We start from the raw sequence: 12,197 nt of genomic DNA on the forward strand, positions 1-12,197 counted from the left end.
CACATATGGAAGACACAGCCTTCCCTGGAATGATGGACATAATTGGGGTGCACTGAAATGAAATATTTGTGCTACCTATATTCAAGGGCTCCTCTTGAGTTTTCATGTTGCTTCCACACTGGGTTGCAGGAGTCTTTTTGTGCTGTTAACTCTGGTTTATGCAGAGAAAGACAACTCCTTTGGTATGACTGGAATTTCTTTGATGAGAAGCCTGAAAGTGGAAAATGGCTTCACACTTCAGGAGCAAGGGATGGAAAGGAAACCTGTCACACTAACATAGCATAAATTTGAAAAAGTCTTCTTCCTTTTTTATTCTGTTCATTGCCCTCCAAAGATGAAAGACAGAGTTCCATTCCTAAGACTTAATTTTTTTTTTTTTTGCCTACATATTCAAAACAGAAGTAAAACTATTAAAGTCTTCGGAAGTTCACAGCTACATCGTTTTGATAGTGACACTGGAGGAAATGGGGAAGCAACTATCAGCTTCACTTTAAAAGTGAAATGGGAAAAAAGATATATAAAATGTCAGTGTCAAGGATATTAGTAAATATCTATGAAGATATGTGTACATATTAAAATAATTTCTGATTTCAGGAAAAAAAGATGGAGTTGAATGTGCAACCATGGACAATAACATTTTTATCTTATACAACTTTGTTTCTCTTTTAGTGGCAAAGCATTACTATAACACTGGTTGAGAAAGTGCAGATGGTTGCTGTAATCCTAGGAGCTCTGTTCTTAGTAGCAAGTGTGACTTGGCTTCTATGGTCAGCCTTCAGCCCTTATGCAGTATGGCAAAGAAAGGACATCCTTTTTCAAATCTGCTATGGAATGTATGGTTTTATGGATCTAGTATGCATAGGTAAGCTCAAAATATTTAAACAGCACAGACTGTGGTTTAAGACTGTGACTATTTCTATTTTTCTAATTGGTCACTCTAATTATCACTCCAGTTCTTTGCAGATTTATTCTCAGCTGATACCTTTGGCAAGTTCTGCTTTTTACAGTGTTGCAAATAGAAAGGAACCAAAGAAGCTTTACTCTCAGATTCATCAGTGTATTCCCAAAATCTTAGTGGTGAGAGCCGGATCAGTTTAAATTTCTTGATAAAATGACTAGCAAAGTTCAGGGAGTTAAACAGATGAAAATATGAAACAAGTTATTAAAATAATTAGTAAACTTACACACTGTCATCTTCTGATGCCAGTTTGAATTAGATTGTACAATCATGAATCACAGAAGAAGCCCTTGAAGATGTCATCAAATTGCACACCCAAAATTAGGTTGCACAGATTTATATAGGTCACTGTGCTAGAAACGGAGGAGAGCAGAGAAGGCAGGCATGAGTTCTTTGCACATCATAAGCAATTATGAAACACTCACACAGTGCTAACTATAGTAACTTGCTTTACCAATACAAAGCCCCAAGTCATTTAGCTGAAATCTTGTAAAAGAAAATAGATTTTACTGCAACACTGTATTGACCACTTTTGAAATTTGTGAAAATACACTGGACCTGAGAATATTTGAATAAAAATCCCTTTAGGATTTGGTAAAACAACCTGATTTGATTGTTAGCATATTTATGATTATTTGGAGAGAAAATTTACATTAAATATTACATAATTATATAATTTAGATAATTAAATTTACATAATTAGTAATAATGATTTACATTAAACCACATTCACAGAATTTTAATTGCAAGAAAATCCAGAAGTTAAATGCCATCTGATGTTTGCACTGTCATTTCTGAGATATAAATGTTATCTGAATCTTATATATGGGAATTGTGACAGTGCTGAATTCTGCTTTGTAAGGAACAAAGAAACAGAGTGATTCCTAATATCAAGGGTTTTACTTCAACTGTAAAACCACATCATCTTCTATTGAAACCATCCCATTACAGTGAAAGTATTTAAATTTCAGGTACATAAGCAGTTCTGTTCATTTTGTAATTTTTGTTAGAGAAGCCTGCTCTGGAATATTTAGAAAGCCTGTAACACAGACTTTCTTCTGTGAACCCAAATCTCAGACAGAAAAGTGAGCAGAATCTCATACTTTGGACAAGTGCTCATCTTTTAAATGAATAAAAGGACCCAACTACATGTCCTCTTAGATGCTGATTTCTGAACATCCCCTCTTCCAGCTTAACACTTAATACTGAAGGCTTTTCTTTTGTTTAGAAATGCACTAAAGGAAGATAAAATGTGCTTCAGGCCTTCCAAGCATTTAATTTATATGGAATTCTGGTTTGTTTGGGTTTTTTTCCCAATTAAAAAAAATACTTTGGTATGCATCAGCTAGTTGAAATAACTAGTTACTTCAAATTATTTTCATTGTTCTCATTTGTTTTACTGTTAAAACACCTAAATCAGATTAAACTCAAAAAATATCTGTGGGTGATCAGAAATATTACTGTATTTATCCATAGAAGTAAGTATTTGGAAGGTGACCTTCCATAAATTGGTTTATGCTTTAGCTGCCTTTCAAGCCAGCTAGGCTCAAGCCACTGCTGAAGTGGAAGCTGCTGAACAAACGTGTACCTCACACGGAACTTCTGGCTCAACTACACCCTGCAGGAGCAAAGCAAGCACACAGATAAACTGACTTGCTTGTCATTTAGTCAATGCATATTTTACAGAACTGTCATAAATAATACATGAAAATTTAAATGTAAAGGTGACTACAATTAAATATATTTGGACACTGTAATGTAGTTACAAAATTCACTGCAGATATGACTTAGGAATTTACTAAACTGTATCTGGAAATTCAGAAAGCTGTATAAAGGAGGTTTTGTAATTGAGGAATTTTGGTAATCCGGATTCATTCAGACCTACTTATTCTGCATATAGTTTCAAGTAATTTGCATTCTGTTAGCTTGTAAGATCAGGACTTCTTTTAACTCTTAAAAGTATTCATTAATATAGTCAACCTTATTCAATTTAATCTTTTCCTTCCATGATAAAGTGAGTGGTTTAGATTGATGATTTTAATTTACAATTTTCAAATAAAATTCTCTAATAGATATATGCAAGTATTACTTATAAATTATTTCAAAAACCCAAAATACCTTCCATTATGCTGATGACTTCCCAAGGCATTAATTTATTTTACCATTATTATGTATAATCTCTTATATCATGAAGCTTGTAATGCTTCCAACCAGCTACAGGTCTCACTTAGGATCTCCTCTCCTTTCATTTGTGTTTAGTCATCCATGGCATTGTCTTAAGTTTAAACACGATTTACAGTGAGCAAATATCTCTACTCCCACTGTAATCTCTCTTTATTTCAATGAAAAATTTATGTAGACATACAGGTTTTCCTGTATATTTCAAGATAATGCTTGAGATACTGGTGGTATGACCAAGATTTATTCCACGTTCTTTCAGTTATGCCTCCCTACACCTTTGCAGAAACAATACAAATACTTTTTGGTTGTTTGTGAAGTGTAGATATCTTCACACAAAAAATGTGAAGCAGTTTTTGAAATGTTTTGCTATAATTTTTAAAAGCAGTTTGCCAAAAGGTACTGACATATTTTTATGACATATTTCAAAATGTGCACATAACAATTCATTTACTAAATGACTGACTTTTATATCACCTGTAGCACACCAGTCACTTTCTTATTAAGTAAATTACACTTAACTTGTAATTTACTTCTTTGTTTTTATATTTCAGCAAAAGAAAAAGCCTGAAGATTATAGATCACCAGAATACTATGTTCTGTTCATTCTAGTGTACATGTTTTATTGGTATCTATTGTTCTCTTTCTTCTAGTCTGAATTTTCCCAGAATTATTCCTGACAAATAGGATTGTTTTTATTTATCAGTGTTGGTCTTAACCCTACAAGTCATCACCTTGTACCTTTCTGCATCAAATCTGAGCATAAAGCTGCTCTCTTTGAAATTTGCTACTGTTGAAGTATTCCTAAAGCAAATCTTAAGCATCCTAATTAAGCAGAACTACAGTCTGTGAAACCCAGAGTTATTCCAGTGATAGTGCTAGGATCAGACTATCCACGCAGGGATTACCAAAGGGAGTGAGTTCTTGAAAGGAATGAATAATATAAATCCCTTATCTGCCCACTGAAGGACAGTATATCAAGTCTTCACCATTCTACTTTCTAAACCTAGCAATTACTTTGCATAACAGAAAAGTAGTAAAATTTTATGGTTTTTTCCCTCTGGAAAATAGTTATAACTATTGGTCATAAATAGTTCTAACATGAACAAAACATCTCACATATAGTAACAGCTGACTTGCAATCCCAGAACAACAGTGCTGCTCCTTTTCCAGCAGTGAAAAGTAGTTGTGGCATTGCACTACACACAAGAGCACATGAGTGGTGCCAGTAGTGCTGTGGCAAGGCAATAAGAGATGCGAGCCAGTATGGGGTGTGAATTGACCTCTGAAAGCCTCTTTCTTCCCTGTTAAGGAACTTGATGCCTTGCAACATTCCTGTAACTCCTTGATTGTAAAAAGGAACAGACTGAAGTTACTTACAATGAACACACCTAGCTGCACTTTATGTGTTTACTCAGAAAGTTTTTTTTTTCTCCAACACTGGGTCTAATTCTAAATAGTTTATAAAGAATTATATTACTATTTTTAGCATGGCTGTGTTTCACTTTAATGCTGTAAGTAATTGATTGCTTTTTTTTATATCTGTGGGCTCTAGAATAGTTTTAAGACATGACAATATTCCAAAGGTAAAGTCTGTTTCTGAAAATAATCTTTTATCCCTGGATAAAATCTGGTGATGTTACTGGGAGGACCATTCCTAAATGATTATTTATAAGATTAGTATGATAAATAAGATACAGTTTTAACCTAAGACCACCAAATATGAATGATATAAGACAAGTTGACTGCTGGTAAAGACATTCAGTAGTAAAAAATCTCAAGTATCTTGTGAGTCAGGGTAAGAAAACCTTTGAATACAGTGAAAGAATAGAATAATAATTGGCAAAAAGATAAAATAAAATAAAATTAAGATTCTTCATAATCCTATTGTCTGGATCCCACTGCAATCCCTCCATCTTAGAGATAAAACCTAAAGTCTAAAGGTAAATTCTTTTTAGGACCATATGACATTTAGATAGGTCCGTCATCCAAAAACTGTTCTTTGTAGATATTAATTGGACAGAACACCTGAACTTCTAGCAGTATTGAATTGTAGTACTTCTTGAGATTGCCTGAATCAAACAAATATTTTTCCCCTACAAAGTGTTTTGCTGTGTTCTCTGTGTTGTTGAAATCAAGGTGTTTGAAACAAATCAGTGTTCTTCAGGGATTTGTTTTTGTTTCCTCTATCATAGCTACCTTCATTGCTGTGAAACCCTTAAGAGGAAGGCAATTATTTGCTATTTTCTTACAGCTCCACTCCAGTGACTAACTACTTATATGTTGAGCAGCAGAACTCCTCTGGACCTGGACAATCTCTAGCATTTAAAATGTACCTGGAGTTCCACTTGTTTGTGGTCTTGGAACTGTTGGTACCAAGAACTTCCCCTGCCACAGTTCTTTTGCCTCATCTATGTAGGTATTTTTCAATCTATAGCTCTATCAAGAAGGGAGCTAATACTTTTTATGAGAGGAGTTATGAAAGTGCTGCTTTTCTCCTTCAGCACTGCCAAATCTGACAACTTTATGCCAAGGCTTGCAATATTTGATCCTTTGTTTTGTAGCTCTTTAAAGTATATGTGACTGGCAGCTTCCACTATAAAGGAAATTTCTCATCCTTGGCAATGTTTAAAAACTTTGAAAACATAATTTCAATAAATCCTGAAAGCCCCAAGACAGTAAAAAAGAGCTCCCTGAAAGAAGTCATCCTACAACTTCTTCTGTTGTAATTTTGGAAAGATATTTTGACTGTTTAAATGTACTATGTACCTTAATGATCCTTTCTCAAATACTTCCTTCTCTATTCTGAAATATGTTTTTCAGGTGGAGTGTAGATATGTATCTTTACTTTGGAGCAAATAGATTCTTTTAACTTTTCTTCACCACAGACTTGAGAGAAGTCGGACCAAATAATGTTGTGTTCTGGGAATAGATTGAGGAAGATTATTCTCATCTCCTTTATCAACTTTATAGGAAATCTGAAAGAACACAAATGAATTAATCTTTGTCCCAGCATTAAAACCATAGCTAATTTGGTTTGTAGAGTCTGTATGAGATCAAATACATTTATTATTTTTTGTACAATCAAGCCATTCTTGAAAGTAAAGTTATGTATCAATTAAATTATTATGATAAATTTTAAAGACAGGTTACTTTACCTATATCTGAGAAGATAAAGATAGAAATCTTGCAATCAAGAAAAAATTCCATTAAAATGCTTTGCTACTACAAAATATATTTAGAATATTTACTATTTATTTAAGTTTGTTTTGTGCTACTTTTTCTATATTGGACACTTCAATGAATTCTAGGCAACCTGAAAGCCTTACAGAGATGCTGCATTCACTATCATGTCCTTCTGAAAGAAAGCTTTGTGTTTCTCCATCTTTCAGTGTAATGATCTTTAAAAACATGTTAGAGTAAGTGTTGCTATCTGCAAATCATTGCACTTGAATGTGAGGTTTGCTGTTTGTGTAAATATTTTTACTACCCTTTCAGCTTTACTACCCTGTCATCTTTCTGTGAGCATCTCCTTTCTGATATCAGTTAATCATGCTAAAGGACATCAGATACTTAAATTGCAATTTTCTTGTGTAGAAACAGGTGATATACAATCTCTTGGGCTAAAGGACACCACAGATCATATTATAGATGTGGCCATGTATAGGAAAATCTTAGGCAAGGAGCACACTGCACAAAAGATTTATAAATGTTTTTGGCTAGGCAGATTGCTCTCTTCCCAAAGCAGGGAGCCAGAGAAAACAGGTGGTGCTGCTCACATGTAAGTGTCCTCAACCAGGCTGGCTGAGGAAATAACAAGTAAGAAGGCAGAAGTCCCATGTGTCTCCCCAGTAGATCCCTATTTGAAATACTCACATATAAAGAGTGTGAGTATAAACATATACATTCAGACAAAAAGTTAGGAGCTTCATTTCTTTAAATAAGCTGCTTGAATGCATACAATAGGCATAAATATTAGCTACATGGAAATTCACAAGCAGATTGGTCTCTTGAGGACTCCAGAAATTCTGTATTTTCCTTGAAAGACCTTTTAAAAGATTTCTGGATCTCAGGAAAATGATAATTTACAACTTTTTCCTATTGAATACTGAAGAGAAAGAAGAAAGTCTATCATCTTTACCATGCTCACTGTAGTTAATAATAACATTTAATTTCTTCTTGTTCTAAAGAACAAGACAGGAAAGTCATTATATTTTCAGCTGTTTCATAAATCTTCTGTGCTCCTAAGTTGAACTGGGAGTATGAAAGCAGTTAAATTTGTCAGTATCTGTACTGAATTCTACAAAACACTCTTAAACAAATTAAGGACTATCTTGTTCATTGCAGAAGGTCTAACCTACTTAAAAGTCTACTTAAACGAGTACAAATCTCAGTAAATAAATAGTACTTACCATGAACAAGGGCAGCACTAGCATAAACAGTCAGTATACAAATCTGCCAGTTTTGCATTGGTTTTCTTAAATCTGAATAATTTATTTAGTTAGGCATGCTTAGATTATTCCAGAACTGGTTATGCTGATCTTTTATTCAGAACAACTTTATTTCCTCAGCATGTTCCTGCCTCCCAAACAAATGAATAACCAGTTAAATTGCATATCTATAGTTTGTTTGAATTATTAATGTTATGAGTAATTTAATTGCATATGGAAATTGCCAGAGTAATTAAAATGTGCTAAATCTGTATTTGCTCTCAAAATGGTATCCACTGACATTTTGTATAAATGCTCTTTTTTCCCTCTTACTTTCAGGACTGATAGTCCATGAAGGCGCATCTGTTTATCGAGTGTTTAAGCGCTGGAGAGCTGTGAATCTACACTGGGATGTGTTAAATTATGATAAAGCCATGGACATCGAAGAGAGCAATCGAGGAGAATCCTCAGCAGCGAGGACATTGTGGCTGCCACTGACTGCATTTAGAAACAGAAGTTTAGTTCATCCAACACAGTTAACCTCACCGAGATTTCAGTGTGGCTATGTGTTGTTACACCTGCTCAACCGCGTGAGACCTCAGGAGGATTCATCAGAGGATAACTGCTCTGGGGAAGTAGTGATGAGGGTGACCTCAGTGTAAAGATTGTGCTCACTGTGCTACACAGATGAGGATAGTGTGCCCTGGTGTTGCAGGACTGTGGAATGTAGTTATGATGAATGGTGAAACCATTAACACTTGAAAAAATATATCCACTTCTTTTTTTTTAAATTAAATGGTTTTTATATGATTAGATAAAACACAAATACATTTTTCTGGGGGAATTTGCTTTTTATATAGTCTGAAGTATTGAATCTTTTTTCAATTTGTACCTGAGGTGTATGTAACATAGCTTAACTCTTAGGTCTTTGAATGATGAGGAAACTCATTTTTAAGTAAAAATATATATTTAAATGTATTTTCTTAAACTCTGGCTTTAATCCACTACTGTTATTTTTTTCCACTTTCATGAGGATTAAACTGGACAACATTCTTCCAAGAAGAATAAGAATCTTAACACGAGTCAAATATTTTTCCTTTTCTGTCTTTATTTTGCTGTGGTTTGTAGCTCAGTTCAGGTGTGTGAAAGTAAGTGAGAGAGATATATTGCCCTGTGCATTTAAGCAGGAAGTCCAGTGGGTGTTCTACAAAACCTAAAGGAAGATGGGAAGTCTTTTCTTTTAGCTCTCCCAGCTGTTCATGCCAGATATCAGACACAAGTATGACATAGGAGAAGAGTCTTGTACTGCCTCTCAAGTCTCTTAAGATCTGCAGAGGGCTGGTGCTGTGCCTGTGCACAGAAGTGACATTACCTTCTGAGCAGCACTGCTGGAATTAGCAATGTGTGACTCTTTAGTATCATTCTAATTATAGGTCATTGACATACCTTTAAAAAAAATTTTAAAAAAAGAAAAAACATTCATTGCAACTTCTGGAATAATAATAAATCCTGATAGAATTGGACGTATAAATAATACAGAACTTTAATTTTGCCAGGGAACAAATCCTCATACTAAAAATGAGCCAATATTATGCTAGATCAGTGCTGTGAAGTTTGCTTCTCTTGTTTCTGTTTCTAATAGAATTTAAGTAAATAGTAATGGAAATTGAAATAATTTTAAACTTAATAATAAGCCTGAGATAGAAAAGTAAGGCTGAAATTACTCTGAGTGCACTAGCTTACTCAAAACAATTTTGTAGCATCATAGAATATACTGATTTGTAAGGAACCTATCAGGAGCATCAAGTCCAACTCTTGACCCTACACAGGACACCCCAAGATTCACACCGTGTGCCTGAAAACGTTGTCCAAACACTTCTTGAACTCTGTCAGGCTGGTGCTGTGACCACTTCCCTGGGGAGTCTGTTCCACTGCTCAGTTCACCTCTGGTGAAAAATCTTTTCGCGATACTCAGTCTAAACCTCTCCTGACTGAGCTTCAGGCCATTTCCTTGAATCCTGTCACTGATCATGAGAGTGAAATGGTACCCATCTGTCATAGTTTCACCCCAGCCAGGCAGCCACTCACTCAGTCCCCCACCGGTGGGACATGGGAGAGAATCAGAAGGGTAAAAACCAGAAAACTCATGGGCTGAGATAAAGACAGTTTATGAAGGAAAGTAAAAGCCACAAGCTCAAACAAATTTAAACAGGGAATTCATTCACCACTTCCCATGGGCAGGCAGATGTTCAGCCATCTCCAGGAGAATGAGGCCTCATCATACATTGTGGTTACTTGGAAAGACAAAAAACACCACCCCAAACATCCCTCCCTTTCATCTGTCTTCCCCCCACTTTATATACTGCACGTGATGTCACATGGTCTGGAATATATCTTTGGGCAGTTTGGGTCACCTGTCCTGGCTGTGTCTCCTCTCAGACTTCCCACAACCCTCACCCTCCTCACCAGCAGGGCACTGCAGAAATCAGAAGAGGCCTTGGCTCTGTATGAGCCCTGCTCAGCCATAACAAAAACATGTCTATCAACATCTATTACCAACCCTGGGCTCAGCGTAAATCCAAAACACATTCAGTACCAGTCATTGTGAAGACATTTAATTATACTCCAGCCAAACCCAGCACATTCCACTCCTTATTCTATAGCATTTACATCATGCCAGGTGTCCCGCTATTCAATACGATTGCAGTAACCACCACCCGAACCAACACACTGCCCCTCTGCTTCCCCTCATGAGGATGTTGAAGACAACAGTGAGGTCTCCCCTCAGTCTCTTCTCCAGGCTGAACAGACCAAATGAGCTCAGTTGCTCCTCATATGGCTTCTTCTCCAGATCCTTCACCATCTTTGTGGTCCTCCTTTGGGTCTCCTTTGCATGTTCTTTAATAGTTAAGTGTCTTTCTTATATTGTGGCATCCAAAATTGCACACAGCACTCGAGGTGAGGCAGCCCCAGTGCAGAGCAGACCAGGACAATCCCCTCCCTTGCCTGGCTGGTGATGTTGTGCCTGATGCCTCCCAGGACAGTGTTGGCCCTCCTGGCTGCCAGGGCACTGCTGGCTCATGTTCAACTTGCCACTGAGCAGGACGCCCAGGGCCCTTTCCGCAGCATTGCTTCCCAGCATCTCATTCTATACACACATCCAGGGTTGCCCAATCTAAAGTACAGAATCCAGCACTTGATTATGTTGAACTTCATATGTTGATGACTAGCCATCTCTCTAATTTGTTGAGGTCTCTCTGCAGGGTCTCCCTGTCCCTTAGAGTGTCAACATCTCCTCTCAATTTAGTGTCATCAGCAAACATATTTAGTGTTTCTTTGAGTCCTGTGTCCAAGTCATGAATAAAGATGTTGAAGAGAACTGAGTCAGGGATGGAGTGTTGGGTTGATCTTGTGTGGCTGTCAGATCCCCACCCAGCTTCTCTATCACCCTTCTCAACAGAAGAGAGACGGAATATAGCATGAAAAATCTTGTGGGTTAAAACAAAGATACCCCTCTTCTTCCCAGGCTCAGGTTCAACCCTTCACTCACAACTCTTTTACCTTCTCCTCACTGGACAGCACAGGGGGATAAGGAATGGGGCTCTGCGGTTAGTCTGTAACAGTTCCTGTCTGCTGCTCCTTTCTCCTCCTCACACTTCTCTGCTCCAGCCTTGGGCTTCCCCATGAGTTTCAGTCTTTCAGCATAAACCTGCTCCAGCATGGACTCTCCATGGGATACAGTTTCTTTCTCTGCCAGCCTGGATGTCAGCTGCACCATGGTCTCTCCAGGGTTTACAGGGAAGTACCTGCTCCACCAGGACCCCTCCAGGGTCACAGGGCAATCTCTGCTTGGAACAGACTGTGTTTAGCATATGGCAGTCCCAGCCTCTCCTCTCATAGGTCACCTCTGCAGCTCCCATCCCCACCTGCCCTGTGGGGACCTGTGCCTAGTACAGAGATAAACATTTTTCTGTTTCAAAATACGTTTTTCCAATGGCTGATAATGGAGTGCTGAGGCTGGAAAATTCCCTCTCACAAATCAACAGGATGGTGTTGAAATCAGTGCATGCCTTCCTTGTATAAGCCGTTTACATGCCACGACCAGACAGAGGAGGTCTCTGTAACTACGCTTGGAAGGAAGATAGAAATAATTTAAGCACTGGTGCTTAAAAGATCTTTATATATTCATAAACATTTATCTAATGAACTCTACACAGGGCCCAGCATTCTGTGTTGGAGTCTCACAAGCTCCAAGTTACATTTACTAAAATCAGATGTTTTACTGCTCTCTAACTAATTAATGTGAAAAGCAGTACATAAGCCATGAACAACAAAATGCTGTCTCAAAAATCCAACTTATTTCCTTCACGGCAAATTACAGCATACAACAGGCACTCTCCTTGAGAAACTATGAGAATTTACTTCTAGGTTGTCTTTAAACAATTTCCCAAAAGAGGCATTTGGGGAGAAATAAAAGATGTGACTTGGGAAACCTGTTCTACCACTGAGAAATACTTGTTCTTAATTACTGTTTAAATGAAGGCTGCTTTCCCAGAAGGACCACAGCTTCACTTGACCAAATTGAGATCGCAGTTAGTAACTCAAAAAGCATTTGCAATACCAGCATAATA

The 12,197-nt window shown here is 37.0% G+C and overlaps 1 protein-coding gene across 1 annotated transcript in view; it reads left to right on the forward strand.

Annotated features, from left to right (window-relative positions):
* Positions 1–8,643, forward strand: part of MARCHF11 (membrane associated ring-CH-type finger 11) — a 32,899-nt gene extending 24,256 nt beyond the window's left edge. Inside the window, exons 3-4 of the mRNA XM_030267102.4 lie at positions 670–862; positions 7,906–8,643. Of these exons, the coding sequence (XP_030122962.1) occupies positions 670–862; positions 7,906–8,228 (516 nt within the window). The 3' untranslated portion in view covers positions 8,229–8,643. The remainder of the gene's footprint in view (positions 1–669; positions 863–7,905) is intronic.
* The last annotated feature ends 3,554 nt before the right edge of the window (positions 8,644–12,197 follow it).

The sequence above is a fragment of the Taeniopygia guttata genome, chromosome 2, assembly GCF_048771995.1.
Source record: "Taeniopygia guttata chromosome 2, bTaeGut7.mat, whole genome shotgun sequence".
In the NCBI taxonomy this organism is placed as follows: domain Eukaryota; kingdom Metazoa; phylum Chordata; class Aves; order Passeriformes; family Estrildidae; genus Taeniopygia; species Taeniopygia guttata.